The sequence below is a fragment of the Dipteris shenzhenensis genome, chromosome 27, assembly GCF_047967505.1.
Source record: "Dipteris shenzhenensis isolate YYH24624 ecotype China chromosome 27, Dip_SZ_1.0, whole genome shotgun sequence".
Taxonomy (NCBI): Eukaryota; Viridiplantae; Streptophyta; class Polypodiopsida; order Gleicheniales; family Dipteridaceae; genus Dipteris; species Dipteris shenzhenensis.
This window is the reverse complement of record NC_141622.1, coordinates 44,404,902-44,431,568: the sequence shown is the minus strand read 5'-3', so window position 1 is coordinate 44,431,568 and position 26,667 is coordinate 44,404,902. Positions and strand designations below refer to the sequence as shown.

The 26,667-nt window shown below is 45.1% G+C and overlaps 1 protein-coding gene across 1 annotated transcript in view; it reads left to right on the top strand.

The window, feature by feature from the left end:
• The window catches only part of LOC147884362 (glutaredoxin-like), a 53,946-nt gene extending 27,496 nt beyond the window's left edge, over positions 1 to 26,450 (top strand). Inside the window, exon 4 of the mRNA XM_087398075.1 lies at positions 26,286 to 26,450. Within this exon, the coding sequence (XP_087254201.1) occupies positions 26,286 to 26,323 (38 nt within the window). The 3' untranslated portion in view covers positions 26,324 to 26,450. The remainder of the gene's footprint in view (positions 1 to 26,285) is intronic.
• The last annotated feature ends 217 nt before the right edge of the window (positions 26,451 to 26,667 follow it).

Below are 26,667 nucleotides of genomic sequence, written 5' to 3'. Positions count from 1 at the left end.
TGCGGTGCTCAGCCACATGGTGTCGATAGGGTGCTGGGCTGTGAGTTGAGTGGCAGGAAACCTCTTAGGCTTTCCTGAGGATGTTCCGCAGCTGCATTACTCAGTGTACAACCACAACGAATTAGGCACCAATTATATCTCCTGGCTTGCTTTGAAGCTCTAACAACGCCATGCGTCACGTTCGTTCTTAGATCGGACCGCAAATGCAATGCGTATGCTGCCTATGGATCCAATTCTAAACACAATCCATTGAATTTCCCAATTAAACTTGTAGTGGGTGATTCCCCAGCAGGATTGCCAAATGTTAACGGTCTTTTTCTCACCCTTTATTAACCAGTGACCCAGTGCTCAGGTTGACGTGTGTGCATAGAACTTGCAGGACGATGCTCTCTTTGGCCTACGTTGGCTGCTCGTTGTGCAGGATTTTCACGGCGCTTTGGTTGTAGAATAAGACACCAAGAAAACATAAGAAGGGCGTTTTGTGTGTCGTGGGTGAAACCGCATGGAGACGGGTGGTTAAGAGTGTCGTGAATACAAGTTTGCAAGAATGGAAAAGGCGATATAGAAAGAAAACAACACTTTTATTAATGCAGACTCAATGCTCAGACACTCCAATTAAGGCTTAACCCTCACTAAGAGTAGTTTGGCTCAACTCCTACTAGCATATGCAGATCCTAACAAGACAAAACTAGGGGGCGTGTACAAGCAGTTGAGTGAGTGAGTCCGTCCTAACTCAGACTCACTCTTTAGTACCTTCAGCCTCAGGCGATTGAGGGTGCCGCCTTCCTATTCTAGACTGCTGCTACTGATTGGCATCCCTTTGTTGGCCTAAGTTGGCCTTTCCTATTATTTGGGGTCACACCGCCTCAACTGTCGGTGTTGATCATGCGCCTTTCAAACGGTCTCAGTTCAAGCTAACTTATCCTAACCTACATGCATGGCCTTCACCCTCGGTGGTCAAGTTGACTTAACCTGCATGCAGGGTCTTGACCCTTGGTCATCGAAATAATCCGACATCAACAGAGAGGACTAGAGGGCTAGTCTGAAGCACCTGTGGTGCAATGCGTACCGATCAAAGACCATATGAAAGAAACTTCTATCCAAACGCCTAAAGTGCCTGCAGAGGTCAGGATGCAAGGTCAAGACAGCCAATCTCGAGCTTGACTTCTTGAAGGGTGGGATCTATGAATGCAAGCTAAGAGTGTAGAGAAACATTCTTGCTTCCATATTTTTGAAAGAAAAATCCATTGTGGAGAAACTAAGGGAAAAAAAGAGAACTCAGGGGAAACTAACATAAGGAGGGGGTGGAATGTCAAGGGGGAGGAAACATAGGGGGGATGGAAAGGAGGGTAGAGGGCCTAGGGAAGAGGGTGAGGAGAGATGGGGTGGAAAGTAGAGGTGGGAGGGATGGAGTAGGCGAGAGAAAGAAAGAAAGAAGTAGACATACATACATACATACATACATACATACATACATATACATATACATATACATATACATACATACATACATATACATATACGTATACGTATGTACGTACATACATACATACATACATAAAACGTATTTTGGAGGTCTCATGGAAAGGTAAAAGATCTCATACAAAGTCAGCATGGTCTGATGCAGGAGCTCGCTAGGGTCCTTGTTGAGCGCTATCCCTAAAAAACCCAGAATCCAAAGCTCCAAAATCTTGAGAGAACCAAAAGATGTAGTCAACTATGATCCTGTTGCCTTGACAATCATCTGGTGGGATATAAGGATGTCTCATATCCGCCTCTGTAAAATCATCTCTCGCTATGGTAGGAGGCGTGGCCTCCATGATCTTTGTACATGGTGGGCCATATCAAGAGTAATACCTTGCCTCTGAAGGTCCTTTGTTAGTAAAGTCGGGATAGACTGGACCTCCATTGGTCTGTCTTTGCACTGTGCGTGGTTTTTGTGGCTTTGGCTCCACTGCTCTCCTCCTCTTCTCGGTAATCCACTCCATCCTCATCTCGGCTAGCTCCTCCTCCATTCCATTATGCCAACTCGGACTTGTAGAAGTTTGTGACATGCCGTTGCGTCCGGTCTAGCTTTGTCTTTCATGTCACCATCACCTCCTGCCGTCTAATCTATCTCAATAGAGTCTCTCTATGTCGTTGCATCCCAATCAAGTAGAGGTCGATGCATACCTGATCATGAAAATGGATCAGTCGAGTAAGTTGTCCGAATTGGAAGAGAGAGTGATATTGTCTACAGATCTCATGGTAAACTGTTACACGCCAGATATTTTCAACCAGAAACCTGAATATTGGTTACAATACGAAATCACGGGCGATAGCACAATTATGTTCCACCCAGCCAACCCCTGTTGTAGCAAGCTCCAAAGATATGTAAGTAGAAGCTCCTGCATACTACACACATGATGCTTAGCAATACTTTTACTGAAAACAAGAATGTCGTTAATAAAATGTACTACAAACTTCCCGATATACGGGCGTAGTAAATCGTTCATAAGCATGACGAATGTAGCAGGAGCATTGGTAAGTCCAAACGGCATTATCAAAAACTCATAATGTCCAAACTTGCTTCTAAAAGCGGTTTTATGCACATCCTCGGCTCTAATACGGATCTGATGGTAGCCACATTTAAGATCTGTCTTACTGAAAATTATGGCCCCATGTAACGCATCTAGCAAATCATCGATCCGAGCCATCGGATATCTGTGCTTAACAGTGATATTATTCAATGCTCTGTAATCTATACAGAGGCAAAAAGTATCATCTTTCTTTTTCTTCAATATCATTGGCAAAGCAAAAGGTGAGAAATTGGGTCGAATCTGCCCTAGAGTGAGGTATTCTTCCAGTTGTCTTCGCACCTCCGCTTCTTCAGTAAAACTTAACCTATAAGGAGGTCTATTTATAGGTTCTGCCCCCGGGATTAGAGCCATCGGATATCTGTGCTTAACAGTGATATTATTCAATGCTCTGTAATCTATACAAAGGCAAAAAGTATCATCTTTCTTTTTCTTCAATATCATTGGCAAAGGAAAAGGTGAGAAATTGGGTCGAATCTGCCCTAGAGTGAGGTATTCTTCCAGTTGTCTTCGCACCTCCGCTTCTTCGGTAAAACTTAACCTATAAGGAGGTCTATTTATAGGTTCTGCCCCCGGGATTAGTTCAATCTTATGTTGAACATTCTGCTCTGGAGGTAACCCATAAGGCAACTCATCCCTAAAACAACCAGAGAACTCCTCTGTTATTTGATCTACCAACTTGGCCATGTCCCCATCTTGGGTAACATCAGTGCTAGCCGAAGGACCATCAATCGGCTCTACCGATGTTGTACAAAGAAATAAAACCTCTTCTTGAGCTTTTCGAACTTCCATTACGGAAACCAACGGTCCTTGAGGTATATTTTTTTCACATCGTAAGGCATACATCACATCATTCATCTTGAACTGATAAATGTGCTTTTTCCAATCTATGGCTAGATTCTTCCTAGAATGCCAAGCCTTACCCAGGGCTATATCTGTGTGAGCAAGCTTTGTCATTTCAAAATCAAGCTTCTTTGCATAGTCCTGAATTCGAAGTTCCAACTTGGTACCCGTCACCACAATTTAAATATCCTAAGTCAAAGTACAATTGACCATTTATTTGATCATAATTAAAGAGTTTTCCATCTAGGTTAATTATGGTCAAAAGAGTTCTTCTATTGGTCAAAGAATTGACTACGCTCGAAGATACTTGACTTTGGTCAAGTAAGCTTGACTTCGGTCAGGAAGACTTGGTTTATACCAAGAAGGCTAACTGCGGTAAACCAAGATGTGCCAACTTTGGTTGGAGAGACTTAATTATAAATAAGGCGCCTCGACCGTTGGTCAACCTGGTCAAGAGGGTTGACCTCGGTCAACCAGAGAAATGTTTTATGTTATGTGTGCACATGTGTTCAGTAAGGATGCCCACCGTGACTAGGATTTGTTCACAATCTATTATTTCCATGCAAAAGCGCTAACAATTGATAGGTGCCATTGTGGTGCGCTTTAATTAATTGTTGCAGATACTAAGAAAGGTTGATTTCCCAAGCGCTAAGGAGCTTAGCAAGCGACCAGAAGATGTTCGTGTGACCAAGGAACATGGAAGACCCTAAAGATTGCCCTTTGTGGCATGTACTAAATTTTAGTTAGATATTTTGACACTTGGCATGTTGCCAAAATATTGAGTCATGAGCTCTTTGTAAAAAGGAATCACGTTTGGAATTTGTGAGAAAACTTTTTCACGCTGAACTCTTGTACTCAGATTCTCTTCATGAATAAAAACCTTCGGGGGGGTCCAGTCCAACGATTGTCCTGGGCCCGTGTGTTTGTAGAGAGAGGGAGAGCAAGAGAGAGCGTTTTGCAGCAAATATGTCTCTTGAGATTTCATCAGCAGGAAGGTTGCAAAGAGCGGCACGTTTAGCATTGGTATCAGAGCCTGGTCTTCACAGCTGCCTCAAACTGTGATGATCTAGATTACAGAGATTCCGTTCTCCCACATGCTGTGGAAATCTGTTGGTGGGACGTGGTCTGCTCTTGCTCGTGAGAAAGCATTGCTGCTGATATGGGTTTTGAAAGAGGCGGTGGAGGTCGAGAAAGTCTTGTCCATGGTGGAGATTTTTTTCGTCGTCAAACATGAACGTGGCTTTCTAGCGCACAACTTGCCATTGAATTGCCAACAGTAAGGGTATCAGTTCAAAGAATCAGCTGGGTCCCGTGACCATGACGCAAGAAATGTGGTGCCAATTCTTTTTCACAGTGATTGCCTTCGCTGATTTGAAATGCCCGATGCTGTTCTCTCCACTGATTATGCATAAGGCTGCGTAAGCCTTGAGTCGGAACATGGGCAAGAACCCAAGTAGTAGCACCTTCAGCACCAAAGGGGACACGTAGTTCGACGGACGAACTCGAAGCAGAAATGAAGCATGACTAATGGATACTTTACGGGGTCACGTGACATGACGATCCTTCACGCAATCCCCATGCTTAGCATTGCCGTGTTTGCGGGCGTAGGCCAAGCTACTCTTTGTTGCTAGTCTGAGATGTTGACGGAGCCCGCGACGTCGCACAAAAGATTCTCAGTTTCAGGTTTTGGACCATAGGGTGACGTGGCGGTGACATGTGGTCTTGACATGTGGCACACAGGCAAGCAAGCATGCTGACGTGGCATATGCATGTGACACGTGGCAGATAACTAGAGCTTGCTGACGTGGCACACAGGTGACATGGCAGCTAACTCTGGTATAGTTAATGTTGGATAGCTGGAAACCCTGGTCAAGTTAACTACAGCTAGTTAACTATGGTTAGTTGAACCAGTATCCAGTCAGTTCGACCTTGGCCCAGTTAATTTGGCCTAACCAGATCAGTCTGGTTGGTGTAACTAGACTGTGAGTTAATCCAGTTGCAGACTAACCAAACCAGAACTAGCTAGTCTGGTTAGTGTAACCAGCCAGTTACAAATCCAGTTACTGTCCAAAAAAAAAAGAAAAAAAAGGACAGTTTGTCCTGTCAATTTTTACCTGTCCAAAGGTACACTGTCAGTACTTTATCTGACAGAAAAGCAACAGAAAAAGAAGAAAAACCAGAGATTTGCACAAGTAAAGACATGTATGCCTTTGTGCTCAGAAAAGGGAATCAGATGCATTCTCAGTGCTTTTTGCAGTAGCCAAGAAAGGGGCTATACAGTTGTTGATGCTTTGGCAACCTTGTGGGTATATGCTTTGAGTTGACAGCCCATTACTGGCACAAGTTGTGAATGCAAGGCACCTCTTGTTGAGGTAGTTTCTCTTTGAAAAGCAAAGGCTGCGTGCATCAGTTGCATACATAGTGTGTGTGAGAGCTTGGAGATCTCAGACAAGTTGCATAAAGATGGCTCAATCACCTATCCAGTGGGATTCACAAAATAGGGATGCACATCCAAGACAAAGAATTATGCAGCAAACTCAGCAAGAGGTTGAGCAGATGGTACGCATTCGTATGCAGGAGATGGAAAAACTTAGAAGGGATCCAAGAGCTCAGCATCTGTTTCAGGCAGAAACTATGCCTAGTGCAACTTATGATGTGCCAATGCCAGAGGCACACTCTTGTGTACAGCCCGAGAGAGAGGGATCTCATAGGGGACGGTCTCATAGCAGGAAGAGATCGAGGCATCATCACCGATCTCCAAGCCCTTCACCGTCTACTTCAACCTCAACTTCTGTATCTTCTTCTTCATTAGATAAACCATCTAGGAAAAGAAGGAAACACAAGAAGTCTAGGAAGAGCAAGTCTTCCAGGACCAAGGAATTCAAAGATGGAGGTAAATCTGTCAGGTTTATTACCTATAATGGACAATATGGTCATACAGAGAAGGCACTACACTTCATTAGGCAGTTTGATGTTGCATTTGGTACAGAAAACTTTTCAGAATCCTCCAAGTTGAGAATGGTCAGCTTGCACTTGACAGGGACAGGTAGTGCATGGTGGAGTGCATAGATCACAGATGGGTCAGTCCCAAAGAGGTGCAAGAGCTTCAAGAAAGCCTTCTACCAGCAGTGTTCAAAAATCATGTCCTTCAAGGTTGGGACAGTTCACATATGGATGCAGGGGATACAATGGAGGTGTACAACCAAAAGTTTTGGGATGCTTATTTGCAGGTTGCACCTTTCAAAAAGATCTCCAAAAGAACCCAATTGAGAAAGTACAGGGCAGGTCTCAATTCAAAAATTCAGGCAGTGGTGAATACTCTGAGGGTGAAGAGCATTCAAGACATTACGCATTCAGCTTCAGTAACCAGTCTTGTGCAGATGCAAGATCTAGCCACAGTGCCATCCTTGCAAGCAAGAGGTGCTGAAAGGAAGAAAGTTGATTTTTCAAAATCAGAAAAGAAAGAGTATCCCAAGGTTGAGAAGAAAGGGTTTCAGCCTTAGAAGACGAGGGGTACTTAGTTTTCAAAGATATATAAAGGCAAATCCCAATTCACTTCTGAACAGATGGCTGAATTCTGCAAAGATGGGAAATGCTTTAGATGTGGGAAAGAGGGGCATATGGCTGCTCAGTGCCATGAAAAGCCTTTGGGTTCTAAGGAGCAGAAAAAGCCACAAGTACCAGCGAGACCAATGGTGGGAGCAGTCCCAGATGTTTTGGGTAGTACTTCAGACGCAAAGGAAAAAGAGCTTTTGCTATCATGGGGAAAGGTAAGAGATCAGCAAGCATTAATCCTATTTGATCCGGGGTCTACAGACAATTTCATATCCGAAGACTTAGCCCTGAGATTAGGGATTAAAACTGAAGAGCTAGGCAGAGCTCTTAATGCTGATCAAATGTTCCATGGAAATCCAGTGCAAGTCACTCCTTTGATTGGAAAGCTTCGTGTCCATGTACAGAGTTATATAGATCAGGAGGACTTTTTAATTTCTCCTCTCAAGCAGCATGATGTTGTACTTGGTACACCGTGGTTCCATCGAAAGGAAGTAAAGATAGAATACCCTGAGAGGGTGCTGAGTTTTATCGAAAAAACCAGCGTTTAGTTGCCAGGAATAAAGGGGAAACTATTTCCATTGTATCTGATGTTACATGTGGTAAAGCAATAAAGTCTGCAATTTCTGCGTACATGGTTTTTGTAAAAGAAAAAGAAAATGATATGCATGCTGAAATGAATGATGCAGAAAATGATAAATTTCAGTTTCTTGTGAACTTTAAAGATTGTTTTTTAGATGCTTTGCTAGGGGAGTTACCCCAGAGAGACCAGAAGATCATCAGATAGAGTTAATGCCTGGTAGTGAGCCACCAAATAGACCACCTTATAGAGTCAGTGCGACTCAAAGAGAGGAGATTATGGCTCAGGTGCAGGACTTGCTGTCCAAAGGGTTGATTCAGCCCAGCTCGTCTCCTTTTTGCGCACCGGTACTTTTAGTATAGAAGAAAGATGGTTCTTTTCGAATGTGTATTGATTACAGTGTATTAAATAAGATGACCATCAAAAATAGATTTCCGATACCATGCATAGATGATGTGCTTGACCAGCTCAGAGGAGCAACAGTTTTCAGCCGGATAGACTTGAAGAGTGGTTATCATCAAGTCAGAATACAACCACAAGATGTGCATAAGATAGCTTTTCACACTACATTTGGGTTGTATGAATACTTAGTGATGCCTTTTGGGTTAACAAATGCTCCAGCCACATTCAATAGATGATGGATCACATCTTTCGAAAGTATAGGCATTTCATGGGTACTTTCTTTAATCATATCCTAGTCTTCTCAAAGACATAAGAAGAACACAGAGAACATCTTGCTTTGGTGTTTCAAGAACTTTGAAATCATCAGCTTTTTGCCAATGGCAAGAAAAGTGAATTCTTTTTGGAAGAGATCCATTATCTGGGGCACATAATATCCAAGAATAGGATATAGATGAATCTTGCAAAGATCCGAGCCATACAAGAATGGCCAAAGCTGAAAACTGTGCATGAAGTCCATAGTTTTTTGGGACTCAGCTACTATTACAAGAGATTCATCAAGCATTTTGCTGATATTGCAGCTCCACTACATGATCTTACCAAGAAAAATGCAGCCTTCACTTGGGGAATGTCACAGAAGAAAGCATCAATACACTTAAGGAGAAGTTCAGAGCCTATTCTTGTAGTCCCGGATCTTTATCAACCTTTTGATGTTGATTGCGATGTCTGTGGAGAGTGTGTTGGGGCTGCATTGCATTAGAATTGACGTGTAGCATATGAAATCCGAAGATTGCATGATGCTGAGAGATACGTGGGAATCTATGAAAAAGAATTGTTGGTTGTAGTTCATGCTGTGAATACATGGAAGCATTATCTTTTGGGTGCAGATTTTACCGTTAAAACAGATCACCAAAGTCTGAGATATTTTCTGACTCAGAAAAAACTCTCCGAAAAGCATATGAAATGGGCAAATATGCTATCAATGTATCATTTTCAGATTGTCCATACTCCAAGAGTTCGGAACAGAGTGGTAGATGCCTTGTTCCGAAGACCCCAGGTCAACAATGCGACTATTGCAGATTTTGGTGAGATTTTACAGTAAATGCAAGAGGGGCAGTCCATCAGTCGCTATTCCCAGAAAGATGGGTATCTAATGAAAGATGGCTGTCTATTCATCACCCACGAGATGAGAAAAAAGATTTTGGAAGAATGCCATGCACCTCCCTATGCTGGACATAGAGGAATTATAGCAACAACTCAAGCACTAGAGAGGTATTTCTTTTGGCCAAGGATGCAGAAAGATATACATCAGTTTGTTACTGAATTCCTTACGTGTCAGAAATTGAAGTATGATAGACGGAAGGCACCTGGCCTACTTATGCCTCTTCCCGTGCCTCAGGCACCGTGGGAAAGTATTGCAATGGACTTCATTTTTTATTTGCCAAGATTAAAGTCAGGGAATGATGAGATTTGGACTATCATTGATAGATTCAGCAACAAGCAAGCTCATTTCATTCCAGTTCGTAAAACCATAAAAGCATATCATATGGCTAAGCTTTTTATGGCACAGATCTTTAAGCACCATGGTATGCCTAAGTCCATTGTCAATGATCGAGATCCCAGAATGACCAGTCTATTCTAGAGAGCTTTATTTGATAATATGGGGCAGAATCTGAATTTTTATTCTTCTTTCCATCCCCAAACAGATGGTCAAAGTGAAGTAGCAAATTCTACAGCATTGGATATATTGAAATGCTACGTGGGTGACCAAGGTTCAGACTGGGAAAAGTACCTACCATTGGTAGAGTTTGCTTACGATAATACAGTTCACATCACTACAGGGAAAGCCCCCTTTGAGGTCATCTATGGGAAGGTGATTCTGCCACCTATCCTAAGGACCAAAGATGAAATATTTGCAGCTGATCAGTTTATGAGAGACCTCCACACAGCTTTCAGCCAAGTCCGGACAGCAATGGAAAGGTCTCAAGAAAAGCATAAAAGAGCTGCAAATAAGCATAGGAGACAGTTAGATCTCAAGGAAGGGGATTGGGTACTTTTGAAGTTCGAGAAAGCTAGGCTCTGCAAGTTTAAAGGAAAAGAGAAAGTGTATGCAAAGTTATCTCCAAGGAACTATGGCCCTTTCAGGGTTACAGAAGAAATAAATGAGGTTGCATACAGGTTGGCATTGCCAGAGCATTGGAGGATTCACAATGCTTTCCATGTGAGTCGTCTAAAGAAATTCCAAGCGCCAGAGCCTACAGAGCCAATATCAGAGGATCCACCAGAAGTGGATGAGTTGGAGGAGGTCCTTCAGCCAGAGCAGATTGTGTACCATACTGTACACAAAGGCCCTCAGGGCAAGGAATTTTACAGGTACCTTGTAAAATTCAAGAATTATACGGCATTGGATGCCAAGTGGATGGATGAAGACATGTTGTCCGATCATACACAACTTTTGGATGTTTACAAAGAAGCTTTTCAGTTGAGGTCAACTGAATAGAAGCCGAGGGGATGCCACCACAATGTAAATATCCTAAGTCAAAGTACAGTTGATCATTTATTTGATTATAATTAAAGAGTTTTTCATCTAGGTTAATTATGGTCAAAAGAGTTCTTCTATTGGTCAAAGAATTGACTACGGTCAAAGATACTTGACTTCGGTCAAGTAAGCCTGACTTCGGTCAGGAAGACTTGGTTTATACTAAGAAGGTTAACTGCGGTTAACCAAGATGTGCCAACTTCGGTTGGAGAGTTGTGCCAACTTTGGTTGGAGAGACTTGATTATAATTAAGGTGCCTCGACCGTTGGTCAAAGTCCCTTAATCATGATCAAGAGGGTTGACCTCGGTCAACCAGAGAAATGTTTTATGTTAGGTATGTACATGTGTTCAGTGGGGACGCCCACCGTGACTAGGATTAGTCCACAATCTATTATTATTAATTGGTGCCATGGTGGTGTGCTTTAATTAATTGTTGTAGGTAGTAAGAAAGGTTGATTTCCCAAGCATTAAGGAGCTTAGCAAGCGACCAGAAGATGTTCGTGTGACCAAGGAACATGGAAGACCCTAGAGATTGCCCTTTGTGGCATGTACTAAATTTTAGTTAGATATTTTGACACTTGGCATGTTGCCAAAATATTGAGCCATGAGCTCTTTGTAAAAAGGAATCACATTTGGAATTCATGAGAATAGTTTTCCACGCTGAACTCTTGTACTCAGATTCTCTTCATGAATAAAAACCTTTGGGGGGGTCGAGCCCGACGATTGTCCAAGGCCCTAGTGTGTTTGTAGAGAGAGGGAGAGAGGGAGAGCAAGAGAGAGTGTTTGCAGTAAATTTGTCTCTTGAGATTTCATCAGCAGGAAGGTTGCAAAGAGCGGGACATTTAGCAGTAACCCTTTGGTCCCATACTTCAGTTGAACTTCCGTCTGCCATTCTGACTGTATATGCATAGTCAGATGGGCTAGTCTTTAATTTCAGCCTCTTTACAAGCTTGGAGTTAATTACATTGTGCGTTGACGCTGAGTCAAACAACACGATGACGTCATGATTGGCTACTTGCCCCTTCATCTTAATTAACTCTGTATCGTTAAAGGCTGTATACCCTGTTGCTGCGGGCTTTGATAGGATATTATCAGGTGCACTGTTTACTAGCTTAGCAAGAGACACACATATCAAAACAAGTATTGACCTTTGAGAACTGAATCTGCATCTGTTCTGCTCTGGACTTTCTCCATTTTCACGTCGCATTCTGAGATTACTATCTCAGCCATTCAACGATCCTTGTTTCATGGACAATCTTTCCATTGATGAGAGTGAAGGCATCCAAAACACAAGCCTTCTCTTCTCGCTTTTTCTCTTTGCTTTGGATTTTAAGAAGACTGGGACCAAGCCCATGCTGCCATTGGTGTTACTTTTCTTTTCATTCCAATGGTGGTACTTAGTTTAGGAGTCTCAACCGGCTTCGCCTGCATGGCTTGACCACTAGGCTGTGAGGCACTCCCTTTGCTAATTCACTTCTTCTTAAACCCAGTTTTCTTCGGGTACTCATACCGAGTTCCAACCTGCATAAACCCTCCCTTTGGCATCCTCATAGTTCAGGGCTATGGCAATTGCTTCATCTAGCGTGTTCGCATGCTTAGCCTGAACTTCCATCTTGATCCGATCATTCAGTCCAAAGATAAAATTTTTACCTGCACCGACTGAGGTAGAGGCTCATAAATTTTCATTACACTTTCTCTGAACTTATCAATGTATTCTGCCACTGATAAATTTCTATGACGAAGGTTTCGATACTGATCCCAAGCTCGGGATGCTTCGTCAGGAGGTAAGAAGTGTTTTTTAAATTCTTTTTTAAAGTAGTGGAAGCCACTCCATCTTTCTGTTATTTTATCCACCATCTATCCGCCGCTGCCTCATTGAACATGTGGGTGGCCTTGCAGATTTTCTTCATATCATTTCTGATTTCACAAATGGTGAAGGCCTCGTCCCATTTGTGTAGCTGTCATATTATCGTTCCAATTCCCATTCCGTGACCCATAACGCTCTGATACCAAATGTTACATGCCAGATATTTTCAACTAGTTAGAATACGAAATCACGGGCGATAGCACAATTATGTTCCACCCAGCCAACCCCTGTTGTAGCAAGCTCCAAAGATACGTAAGTAGAAGACAGAGCCCACGTATCCCTAGATGGATCTAGTTCGCCACCTCAACTTGAGTGTAACATAAACTAGACACGCATGTAGCAATCAATCCTCAATCTGCATCTCCTCTAGTGTGCATAGCATACAGATCTCGATCCTTAGTTATAGGATGAGACCCACAAAACTACCCAATGGCAATCTTCAGTGCATTTGAGACTTGTTTGGGTAACTCTTAGTTCCTCCCCCAAGTCTACGACATATGGAGCTAGAGTAGGTCCGATTGTAGTATACAATTGATCTCATATCATGGAATCTGAGAGGGCGAGGCATCCCAAACTGTACTGAAAAGGCGAGAGATGATCCATTTGAATACTCTAACTAGCAAACTATCTAGATATATGTGCATCCTGAAGGGGGCTGGTCCCTCCCTTCAGGCTCCTTTTCCTAGGGGACATACCCTCCAAAATAGGCCGACTGGCCTATAGGGTACCCGACTACAAGTGTTTGCTGCTAACCCCATTGTTCACTAGTCACCTTGATGACTCTAATGACAAAACTCGGTAATCTCTAGCTTACCAAGGCCCAAATCTGATGAAGATGTCACTATTCGAAAAATTTTATGGATATGAAATGGTGTCATGGAACTCTGTCTGTACTATCTGATGAGCGATTGAGGGCTTTCTTCGAATCATCCAAGGTCACCTATAGCATCTCAAATCTCCTCACTGAGAGATCACTCTCCCAAAAGGGTGTTGCATTGGTCGCACCAGGGTATCAAACAACCATACTTTTGCCGAGGGATCTTGGAAGTTGTGCCTGGAAGTGTTGTTTGCTCTAGTCAAGCCAAAGCTCCAATCATCGTAAATACTACTTCTACGTAAGTGTACGTCTGTATGATCTCCACCAATTCCCCTCAGTAAGGGAAACTATATCGATGCAATATCGCTTGGGAGGTGTTGAAATCATAACTTTGTTCTTTCCAAGGTTTACCACATCAAGTCTCTCTCCCTACAAAACACCTCTAGGGCCTCTAGATGTCTCTGTAAGTGTTTTGTCGAGGAGGATACGAGGGTGATATCATCTATATATAACTGTATTTGTATCATCAAGTCAGCAAGCATTGACCTTCACCTCCAAAGTGGTCAACGAAGGTCAGCTGAAATCTGTTGTGTTCGACATCGTCAAATGCCCCAAATTTTGTTGGCGTATGATGTGGGATCGTATCTCTCGGCACACCTCATCAAACTATGAGTTTTGGGGCATCAAGCTCAAATGCGGGAAAAAAAACAGCTCAAAAGGAGCTAATAAAAAACGAAGGCGAAGGCTGAAAATGCCACCTCAACCCTGAGGGAGACTCAGAGAAGAAATGAGATCCTTTCCAAACTCTGAAAAAAGTAACTCTCCTGGCAGTGGCTGCTTTGGAGGATCCTTGCATGCTTGCCCAGATGGCCATCAGAGTGTGTACAGTGTCGGTCTAAATATTGGCTATAGGCTGGGAAGGGTGAACCTAGTTACCCTCCATCGCCTTTGTACACCTGGCTCTCCAAATATGCCAAGCTGCAATGCTAGCCAGAATCTCCCATGATGTGTCTATTGAGGCATGAGCAGGTCTAAAAGGAGTGAAGGGAACATCTTGGAGGGAACAAGACTCCACTGATTGTCGCCGTACAATGAGAGCTGGATCTGGATCATGTCCCTCGAAGAACACCTGAGGGCCAGTAAGAGATAACCATGCTACTGAACCCCAGGTCATGTAGAAAGGTGTTGTATGAAAGATACTGAAAATCCTAGCAACATCTTTCCAAATCGTCCTCGCCTGTCTGCACTCCCAAAGGCAATGCTGTACTGACTCAATAGCAAAGTGGCAACGAGGTCAAGTAGGGTCAGCCCTGAACGTGGATCTCCACAGGTTCAGTGCAATCCCTCCATGAATAGAAAGCCAAAAGAAAAGAGTGATCTTTCTATTCCTGAGGGATTTCCAAATCTTACGCTAAAAGTTTTTCCGCGCAACTGCGGAAATCTGAAAACTATCCCAATGAGGGGCTCTGGAGGGCCTCCAACCTCTACTGTTGAGCTGAAATCTCCGGGCATTTCTGACTGTATAACAAAAGAAGGGGATGCTCTTCTCTCTGTGCCCCTCATCACTATCCATTCCCACTCCCCTGGGTCCCACTACAAGAACCTAATAGGGGAGCCACCATATAACCAGAGTCTCTAAGACCCCAGTGCAAGGAGAAGGGGATCGGGGTCAAGATACCACTGTGAATCCGTGCCCCACTTCATGAAACCTGCAATCCTGACAGGCTGAAAGGCAACCACCAAAAGAACATCATCAGAAGATCTGGCAAGTCTGCCTCCCGATTGAACATCAAAGACTAGGGTATCCTCATGTGCATCCTGTAGGGCAATAATTTGTTAAGGAATGCCCGTCCCTGAGAACGCTCACCAAGTGGACTCTATGATCGGCATGTCACCGGTGTCTATCCACTCTGCCGGAACGACTGCTTGTATCTGTTGTATCCTAATTGCACTCCCTCTAAGGTGGCCATTTGCTAAAAGTCTCTGATCCTCTGGAAGTCTCCTAAAGGCCTACCATGCGCCTACTATAGAAGCAGGTCTCCTCTCCAGTCTAGACCACTGCATATAGTGTGACACTCCAAGTGGCCTGCCATGGTCATCCAATATCGAGTCATTCCACATGACTGGCTGCCTGCTGCGTGAGAAGAAATCTTTCCAGGGCTCCTGTCCAAGCATCAATCCATGTACTAGGAACTTGCAGAGCAAGACCATACACTACAAGTTCGGGTCAATAATATTGAGACCTCCTTCTCGTGTGGGGAGAATGAGGGTCTCCCAAGCCACCCTGGCTACAACATCTGAGGTGCCATCTAAACTGCTCCATAGGAAGTTCCTGATAGGTCTCATGAGCTGAGCGATACAATCTCGAGACCTACACCAACAAGAGCAAATGAACCAGGCAGTGGCCAATAATACCTGGTTCACAACCACAACTCTGGATGCAAGGTCAAGTCTGACAGGATTCCAAAAGATGAGCTTCCTCCTAATACTCTCCAACACTGGAGAAAACTGATGTGTTGGAGAGGTGCCCACCCCGACCTGGCATCCCAGATATCTGATGGAAACACCCCTCTAAATCCAAATGAACCCTATGTCATTCCCCCAGTCTGGAGTGTCCTTATCACTAATCGAAAAGCCATTGGATTTGTTCCAATTAATGTGTGCACCTTCCGCAATGCAAAACAAATCCAACGCCGTCTTGAATGAAGTCAGTGTCTGTGGAGTGGCATCCAAAAAAACAGTCGTACAAATAAGAACAGCTCTGCAATATCAGCTTGAGCTCTAATGTAATAGCTCATAGCTTCAACCACAAATAAGAACAGAAAGGGGGCTAAAGGGCATCCCTAGCGGACTGATCTGGTAATCTCAAACCTGTCCCCCCTGACTCCATCAATAAGAACCTGGCTGTGGGCTGAGCTATAGAGGGCTGACACCCCTATGATCCATGCATGTGAGAAACCAAAGCGAGTAAGTGTGCCCTCCTGAAATCCGCAGTCTACCCTGTCATAAGCTTTCTCAAAGTCCAAGAGTAGAATGGCTAGCCTGTGGCCATTATGCATTGCCCAATCAAAAGCCTTCCAAAATGAGTGAGACACTAAATTCTTGCAACCCTTTTTCGGAATAAAATGAATGAGGCCCTCCGTAAGTGAGTCTGGCATCTCCCCTAAGTCCCAAACACCCTGCAAGGCTGAAGTAATGTGATCCCCAATCTTATCCCAAAAAATAATAAAAAATAAGGGGGTAAGTCCATCTGAACCAGGACACTTGCCCTTTTGAAGGGCAGAGAGAGCAGTCTTGAACTCTAAGTTGGTGAAGGGTGCATCAAGTGAGACAGTCATGTCCCCAGTCACCAACCGAGGTAAGTGCTGCCAAATAACCAATCTAGCATCATCTGTGGCCCGAGTGTCAGGATCTGTTGTAAGAAGGGAGGTATAGAAATCAGCGGCAACCCGCAAGACGGCATCCAGATGTGTTTAAAGAACTCCGCCTGATTCAACAAGCTATGAGACGCTCTCCCTACTATGTCTCAGGCCAAGAGTAGAGAAGAACTGCTTGTTGACCCTACCTTCCGTCTGAGTCCAAAATGACTCTCTGGCATGGAAGGCATACTCTGTGCTTTGATCTAAAAGTGACTGTTGCTGAGCCCTTGCTGCAGCAGCAAGGCGTTCCTAAATCCAAGCATCTGTAGGCCTCTTTTGCTCCTCCCTCTGGAGGGCATCCAACTGCTGACAGATACCTGTCTCATGCTCGAGGATCTCACCCCCCTTGTTACGAGCAATTGAAAGATAAAAGTCGCTAATACCAAAGAGGGCTGCAACTACGTCTAACGGAGAAAACTGCTCATTATGCATATGAGATACCCAAGTCCTCAACACTGTCTCTATAAGGCGCTCCTCTGTATAAAAGGCATCTGGATACCTAACACTTACAAAAGGGCCCCTCACATGAGGATCTGAAACCATCACAATCACTGGAAAATGATCCGAAGTGGATACCCCAGCTGCAATGCTTACAGTACCACCTCTGTCAAGAGCCCAATCATCCACACAAAATCTGTCAATCCATGCATGGATAGGCATCTTCAATCTCCTGTTCGACCAAGAAAACATGAGAGAATGTGGCTGAATGTGAAAAGCATCATCGTGCCAAGCATCCCTGCCACTGTACTGAAAAAGGAAGGCATCCCAAGCTGCTCTCTCTAGGGAGTGGATACCACCTTCCCTACCACCCTTTTTGTATGAAGTCGTTTCAACCGTGTTGAGATTGCCCCCTACAATCCAAGCCTCTGCAATATGTGACCAAGAGAGCAGTTCCTTTCAAAGGAGGACACGATCCCCTCTGTAATTGGGTGCATAAAGGTTTAAAAGACCAACCTTATGCCCACCAATTAAAAGTATAATCCACTGAGCTCTAGAAGGGACTATGATCGCGTGTCCAATCACCAAGGGGAGTATAGAAGAAGAAATTGAGATGCAAGTACCTCCCTTGGTGCCCAAGGCGGGTGATCAAAAAATATGGCTTGAGAGAAGCTTATCCAACTTAGCACAATCCTTGACATCCAATTTGTGTTCTTGGATCATAACAATATCAATGGGTCTATTAGTAATGTTACGCTCTAGCCGAGGTAGCATGACCTCGGAAGAATCAGTCGACATTTCCCTTAAAGGATCTATGTTTGTAATATATTTGTTTGCGCTTCATGTAAATGATCAGGAGGGAATTAATGTCAAGGTCCTAGGTGAGGGTTGATAGCACCAGACTAGGTGGATCTAAGGCTAAGGGCCTAATGCAAGAAATGTGCCTAGGGGGAATTGAAATTAAAGTATCCCAAGAGAGGGGTGAGAAGATGCATTAGGAAGGCCCTATGATGATGACATGTGGCATCTAGATCCATCTAGGGAGATGGGGCTTGTTGGAGTTAGTGAGAGAAGAGAATGCACTGTTCATGTATGTTTTTAATTTGAAATTTCTCTGTCAGCTCTCACGCTTCAGCAAGGTTAGCTGGGTGGAACAATATTGGTGCTACTCCCGTGATCTGTCTGTAATTAGAAGCAAGTGTCTAACAATTGGTATCAGAGCGCTAGGAAGAGATCAAGGGGTGGACGAAAGACCAGAGCTCAAGGCTAGGTGAGAGAGAGAACCTGGGTGACGGAACGTGAAGTGCGTTGTGAGCTATGGAGAGAGTTGAAATGGTGAATGTGCAGCTGCTGACGCAACATGCGACGACGGACGACGTGGGCGTGATATACGATGGGTCAGTTCGCAATTGCTCGTGACCTCCACGCGACGGGCTAATTAACGAATTACGAGGTGTTGCTGCCCATGGTCTACGACAGAATGAAGACTAACAGGGACTCACGTTAACGGAGGTCTTCGATGAGATTCGTGGAAGGGCGACGCGCAGGCAGGACTACGGGGGATCTGAGAAGCTGTGACAACAGGCGATAGGTTCACATCGCTATCTGTTCCGCTTATCTACTGTAGTTAGTTGATTGTACGTATCAGCTAATATCGAGTTTCTGACGGGAACCCAGAGATTGCAAAGGCTTTGGCAGAAACGTATCATTTACGATCAGGAAGTTACGAGGAGGCTACAGGCTTCGGGATATCTGCATACGTGAAAATCCAATGGATCAAACTGGGTAGCGGGAGTGATCGACCAGGGAGCTTTCTTTGACATCCGTCAATTCTGTGTTTTTTTCCTGATTTAGTTTTGTTGATGCTCCGCTTGCGTGAAGAGGGTTTTGTTAATAATTAGTCTGCATGAAGGTTCAATGCTATAGCAGGGACAGATTATGCTTGAGACTATGCCTGTGTGTTTCAGTCTGAGTTGACTTGCAAGAATTTCCGTAGTATAGGGAAAAGCGGGATTTGGGATATATGCCTGTATCAAATGCCTAGTTAGTGTGAATCTGGGATTGCAGGTATTCCCTAGTATAGGAAATTGTGTCAGAGTGTCAGTACGCTGAATTGCGTCAGTTTGTAAATACAGTTTTCTAGCGGTGTCTTTTTTTTTTTTTTTTTAAACACCGATTGACCTGAATGGAAGCAGAAGAAGGGGCTTCCAGAGGGGACCCTGGTGAGTCAGGAGTCCGGCCGACCCAGCAGGTGTCGCGCCCAGTAGCTCACACCTTATCTGGCAGGATTGCATTACTTGAGGATGCCTTGCAGCAGTTATTAGCGCAACAATTACAGGCCAATGCAGGGCAGTCTGAACTTAGAAGAGTGATACAGAGTATGTCTGCCAGACCTTCTCGAGATGAGAAGGGAAAGGCTCCAATGGAACCGGAGTCTAGTGTCCATACGGTCGAGCCTAGAAAGGCTAAAGTACCAAATATTGCCAATTACAGGCCGGAAAAGTATTCTGGATGGATGAATGACCGTAGTTCTGATGTCATTGAGACCTGGTTACACAAATGGGACGAGGCGTTCGCCATTTGTGAAATCAGGAATGATATCAAGAAGATCCGTGAGGCCACCCACATGTTTAGTGAGGCAGCGGATTGGTGGTGGATTAAACAACAAAAAGATGGTATAGCATCCACTACCTGGGAGGGGTTTAAAAGAGAATTCAGGAAACACTTCTTACCTCCTGACGAAGCATCTCGAGCTTGGGATCAATATAGGAACCTTCGTCGGAGAAATTTGTCAGTGGTAGAATACACTGATAAGTTTCGAGAGAGCATAATGAAGGTCGTTGAACCCCTGCCTCAATCAATCCAAGTGAAAGATTTCATATTTGGATTGAATGATCGGATTAAAATGGAAGTTCGGGCTAAGTACGCGAACACGTTGGATGATGCAATAGCCATAGCCCTGAACTATGAAGATGCCAACGGCAGTAGGGCAAGTGGGTTTGCACAGGTCGGAATCCAGTATGGGTATCCGAAGAAATCTGGGTTTAAGAAGAAATGGATTAGTAAAGGGAGTGGTTCTCAGCCGAGTGGTCAAGCCAAGCAGGCGAAACCAGCTGAAACTCCTAAACCAAGTACCACCATTGGAGTGAAGAGGAAAGTAACCCCAATGGCAGCCCGGGCTTGGTCTAAGTCTCCCTTAAACCCAGAACAAAGAGAAAAGGCGAGGAGAGAAGGCTTGTGTTTTGGATGCCTTCAGCCTCATCAGTGGAAGGATTGTCCACGTAATAAGGATCGTCGGATGGCTGAGATGGTAGTCTCAGAATGCGACGTGGAAATGGAGGGAAGTCCCAGAGCGGAAGAGATGCAGATTCAGCTAGCGGGATCTTCTCAAAGGTCAGTACCTTGTTTGTTATGTGTGTCTATCGCTAAGCTAGTAACGAGTGCACCTGATAACATCCTATCTAAGCCCGCAGCCATGGGGTATACAGTCTTTAATGATACGGAGTTAATTAAAATGAAAGGGCAAGTGGCCAATCATGATGTCATTGTGTTGTTTGACTCGGCGTCAACTCACAATGTGATTAACTCCAAGCTCGTGAAGAGGCTGAAGTTAAAGACTAACCCATCTGTTTATGCATATACAGTCAGGATGGCAGATGGAAGTTCAACTGAAGTATGGGACCAAGGGGTTACCCAGTTGGAACTTCGTATTCAGGACTATGCTGAGAAGCTTGATTTTGAAATAACTAAGCTTGTTCATGCAGATATAGCCCTGGGTATGGCATGGCATTCTAGAAAGAATCCAGCCATTGATTGGAAAAAGCACGTATATCAATTCAAGATGAATGATGTGCTTTATGTCTTGCGAGGTGAAAAAAGATGTACCTCAGGGACTGTTGGTTTCCGTGATGGAAATCCGAAAAGCTCAAGAAGAGTTTTTATTCCTTTGTACGGCATCAGTAGAGCCGGTTGATGATTCGTCGGCTAGCACTGATGTTGCGCAAAGTGGTGAGATGGCTAAGCTGGCTAATCTTATAGCAGAGGAGTTCTCTGAATGTTTTAGGGATGAACTACCTTATGGATTACCTCCAGAGTGGAATGTTCAGCATAAGATTGAACTGATCCCAGGGGCAGAACCTGTAAATAGACCTCCCTATAGAATGAGTTTTACTGAAGAGGTGGAGGTGCGTAGACAACTGGAAGAATATCTCAAGTTGGGGTAGATTTAACCAAGTTTCTCACCTTTTGCTTCGCCAGTGATATTAAAGAAGAAAAAGGATGATACGTTTCGCCTCTGTATAGATTACAGAGCATTGAATAATATCACTGTTAAGCACAGGTATCCGATGGCTCGGATTGATGATTTGGTAGATCCATTACATGGAGTTGTGATTTTCAGTAAGATAGATCGTAAGTGTGGCTACCATCAGATCCGGATTAGAGCCGAGGATGTGCATAAAACCGCTTTCAAAAGCAGGTTTGGTCATTATGAGACTGTGAAACATTTTTATAAACAGCCTGACTTAAGGGGCCGTCAAGCTAGGTGGGCAGAGCTCATGCAGGAGTTTAATTTAACAATTCGGTACCGAAGAGGGAAAGATAATAAGGTTGCTAATGCGTTGTCTCGCATTATGCACAATATGAGTTTCACGGTATTAGAGAGTGCTCTAATGACCGAGATTAGAGAAACTCAAAAGGTGGACGAGTTTGTCCAGAGTCTATGGCCTAAAGCTCATGTGTTAAAACCCGGGGAAAACGAAAAGGATGACCTGGCGTCCAGAAAAGGCCAAACATATGCAAGATATACCATAAGGGATGGTATGCTGAAAAGAAATAGCAAGGTTGTAGTACCTAGTCAGAATGATCTCAAGCAGAGAGTCATTCGGCAGTGCCATGATAGCCCATGTGCGGGACATCTAGGAGTCGAAAGGACATATGATCTTGTGAAGCGAGATTTCTTTTGGCCAAATATGAAAAAGCATATTCATGAATATGTGACACGGTGTTTTTCGTGTCAGGTAAGCAAGGCAGAGCGGGTGAAGCCACCCGGACTTTTACAGCCCTTGGAAATACCACTTAGTGGGAGAGCATTTCCATGGACTTTATTGTAGGGCTGCCTGCAACACAAGGAGGGTATGATTCTATCCTTGTGGTGGTTGATCGTCCAACCAAGATGGCTCACTTCATTCCGACTAGAGAGTCTGTTAGTGCCCCGCAAGTGGCGGATTTGTTTATTAGACATATATTTCGTCTGCATGGATTGCCTAGATCCATAGTGTCAGACAGAGATGTCAGATTTACCGGTCATTTTTGGACCGCGGTATTTGAGACACTAAGGATTGAGTTGGGAATAAGTAGTGGGGATCATCCTGAGACGGATGGTCAGACGGAAAGAGTCAACCAGACTTTAGAGGATATGCTGAGGGCATATGTGTCATTGAGGCAACATACATGGAACAAGTGGTTGCCATTGTTGGAGTTTGCCTACAATGATAAAAAACATTTCTTTACAGGGTTCAGTCCGTTTGAGCTGAACTATGGTTATAGACCAGCAAATCCAACTATAGTTGGAGTACCTCAGAAAGTGCCTAGTGCCGCGAACTTTGTGGTTCAGATGCGGGAGATGCTAGCACTTGCGAGAGCTAATATCCGCCAGGCTATGGATAGAGCCAAGGTGTATGCGGATGAAAACCGGTCTATAAGAGTATTTAAGGAAGGAGAAAAAGTTTTTCTCAGAGTTCCTTCGCACTCGAAGTCGTTGACTTCATGAGAGTGTGCTAAGTTATCACTCTAAAGAGAATAGGCAAGGTAGCCTATAAATTAGAATTGCCACAGGGGTGTAAGGTGCACCCGGTTTTTCATGTTTCGCGCTTAAAGAAATTTTTACATACAGGTGACTCACTAATCGAAGGTGTGGTTTTGTTTCAGGAGATAGAGGATAATGCAAGGCGCAAACCAACAAGAATCCTGGACCGAGGAACAATGCAAATACGAAATCGGAAGATACCCACGGTGTTGGTTGCATGGCATGGTCAACCTCTATCCGAAGCTACCTGGGAATCTGTATACCAGTTGCGGAGAGTGTTCCCAGACTTTATCATCGAGGACGCTGATGTCTGAAGAGGGAAGGAATGTTAGGCTCTAGCCGAGGTAGCATGACCTCGGAAGAATCAGTTGACATTTCCCTTAAAGGATCTATGTTTGTAATATATTTGTTTGCGCTTCATGTTAATGATCGGGAGGGAATTAATGTCAAGGTCCTAGGTGAGGGTTGATAGCACCAGACTAGGTGGATCTAAGGCTAAGTGCCTAATGCAAGAAATGTGCCTAGGGGCGATTGAAATTAAAGTATCCCAAGAGAGGGGTGAAAAGATGCATTAGGAAGGCCCTATGATGATGACATGTGGCATCTAGATCCATCTAGGGAGATGGGGCTTGTTGGAATTAGTGAGAGAAGAGAATGCACTGTTCACGTATGTTTTTAATTCGAAATTTCTCTGTCAGCTCTCACGCTTCAGCAAGGTTGGCTGGGTGGAACAATATTGGTGCTACTCCCGTGATCTATCTGTAATTAGAAGCAAGTGTCTAACAAGTAACACCTGGATAGTTGGTTACGAATCAGCTACCTATGGCGGCGGTGAGGTACACCCCCGCTCATCTGTGAGAGGAAGAGGCCGGGTGGAAGATCCTACCCGACCTGGTAGCGGAGAAAGCCCTCTTCTGAGAAAATTTCCTCCTATCAAGAGGAGGGAAGTCAACTGGGAATAGCACACGCACACCTGTTGAGGGTGAAACTCTGTCCACGGATGTCTGAAAGATGTGCTCCCCGAGCGTAGAGGGTACTCTTCCTCCGCCTCGAACTCAGCCAAGTCTGCCAGAACTGAAAATGAATTCCTGTGAGGTACCTCTGGCGCAGGAGTGCGAAGGAGCCCTACAGAAGGAGGAGTGGAACCAATAAACCCCTTACCTCTGTCAGGTGTAGAAAGAAGTGCAAGAGGAGGGGGGTGCTGCAAGATCTTGGCATGATGCTGCATGAGCTCGGCATGGGGATCTGCATGACCTCGGCCACGACTTTGGCATTGTTCTCAAGTAAGGCATGGGTCTCTGCCGAAAGGTTCTCCCTAGGTGAGCGCTCTTGCACATGAACACCTGAAGGGGCAGGAGCAGTCTCATCTGCACATGGGAGCAGTCTTCTGCCTGAAGAGATAGGTCCGCGGCACCATCAATGGTAGCTTGAGGTGGAACTGGCTCCCCAACCCTAACAGGCACCCAACGGGGGATGACTAAAACAAGACATGCTGACTGTCCTGTCTGCGTTGAAGAAGTACCAGGACGAGAGGCTAATGGTCCTGACTGCGCTGAAGAAGTACCAGGACGAGAGGCTGACAGTCCTGGCTATGAAGTCGAAGGTCTAGTAGCACTGGTCGTGAGGAAGGTCCGGGTCGGGTAGAGCTTTGAGGCGTACCCGTGGATCTTTTAGGTCTTTTCTTCTTTCTTTTCCTTGGGCAATCTCTGGCAAAGTGCCCAAGGGTCCTGCAAATCCTACACTGATCATGTCTCCCTACAATCTTGACTCTCTGTCTGAAGAAGGAGCCACCTGGACGCTGAAGCATAATGTGGTCATCCGAGATGTTAGGGTAAGAGACAATGACCCTAACACGCGGTACCCCATCCGACTTGACTGCCTCTACTACTGAGGAAGGCATCTCAGGGAGGAGAGGGGGGATCTCGGTAACCATCCCAAAGGCGGCTCCAATTGAATGCAAAAGTCGATGGTACACTTGAGGAAGGCTGGGAAATCTGATGAAGAGTGACGTCATTCGGCTATCCTCCTCGACAGGATCAAACCCCAAGGAGAAAGGGGTCAAAAAAATCCTCTCAGAGCTCAGTGCTAACGGACTGGCCTGAAGCACTGTACCTGCTACCTCTGAGGAGTCAAAAACAACCTGTGAGGTGCCCTGAGAGGCCTCCAGGTAGAGCGGAGAGCATCCGGTCCCTGGCCTGTAATCTGGAAGGGTGGGACCCATGGATGCGAGCAAAGAGTGATGTCGAACTCTCTTGCTCTGCGTCTTTTTTAAGCTGCTGCAACTCGTCTTTTGAAAAAATCATTGTTTTTGCGGCCGGTGGGAGTGGACGTAGATTGGATGAAGGCAGAGCCATCGCCAATTGAGGTGGGTAAGGCCGACTCAAACACTTGGAAAAGTTCCTTCTGCACTAAGCTGCCCGGGAAGGAAGGAGGAGGAGGATGAGAGGGAGGGCTGCAGGGAAGGAGGAGGTAGCTGGGGGAGGAGATGGAGAGAAGGTGGCAGAGGGGCTGCTAGGGAGGCGAAGGCAGCCGGGAGGAGGAGACCGAGAGGAGGGAGGTGGAAGGGGGAGGGAGGAGATAGAGAAGGGGGGGGGGAGAGACAGAGAGGAGGGAGAAGGCGGAGAGGGTGGAGGGGGAGAGGAGGTGAGAGGAGGGAGACAGGAGGGGAGGAGGCGGGGAGGGGGGAGGGAGGAGGCGGGTAGAGGGGGAGGGAGAGGCCGGGAGGGGGAGGCGGGGTGGGGAGGGGAGAGGGAGGGAGGTGGGTAGAGGGGGAGAGGAGGCGGGGAGGGAGAGGGGGAGACCGGGAAGGGGGAGGTGGATAGAGAGGGAGAGGAGGCAGGGAGGGAGAGGGGGAGGCGGGCAAGGGGGAGGCGGGGAGGGAGAGGCCGGGAGGGGGAGGCGGGGAAGGGAGGCGGTGAGGGGGCTGGAGGGGAGGGCTGAAGGGGAGGGGCTGAGAGGGGGAGGGCTGAGGGGGAGGGGCTGAAGGGAGAGGGCAGCTAGAGGGGGAGGAGCAGCAGCTGCTGACAAATCTTGGTGTTCATCTTTTTGGTTAGCAGTACTAGGAATTTGTGCACTGGTCTTTTGCACTATCTGAATATTGAGAAATTTGGGTTAAGTCTCATTTCTAAATATATATGGATTTGATTTGTAAGGGTTTACATTACCTTAATGTACACTAAAGTCATACCTGATTGTCCTTGTCTCTAGCTTTAAATCTACCTTGCGCATTGCATCTGGACCTGTTAATTTGCACAGCTGTCCTGAAGTTGTGGACGCTGTAATTTGCATAATCTTTTTGCTCTCATCTTGCAGAGTATTGAACTCAGCTTGCATAAAGGTGTTTCATGGCATCTAAACTTTGATTTCCTGATAAGCTTGTCCTTTAATCTGGTCTCCACTGGGTTGCATGGTACCCTTTCTACAATTTTAAGTAGGAATTTTTTTGGCAGAATTCTTTCTAGGAGGATTGTCTTTTGTGTCAGGTTGATGGTGCCAGTGATGGATGCAAGCACCCGCACTTTGACAGGTACCCTTACTAAACACCGTCGTGGGAGGCTCGTACCGTTACTAAAGGCTGCTGGTGCCTTGTGAAGTATCTTGGCAGAGTAACTTTGGAAATTAGGTGGTATTCAATATGGATTAGTTTGTGAATCACATCATGCTTTTCCTTATTGATTTGGTATCCTAATACTCTTTCCATTGTTTTCCTAAATAATTTATCCTATTTATCATATGACAGGTTCGAGGAATTCTTACAAGGAGTTTCAGGGCATTATGGTAGTTTTCAAAGATCCTTTGAAAAAAGGGGGGCGCCCCTGTGCTTACAGGATC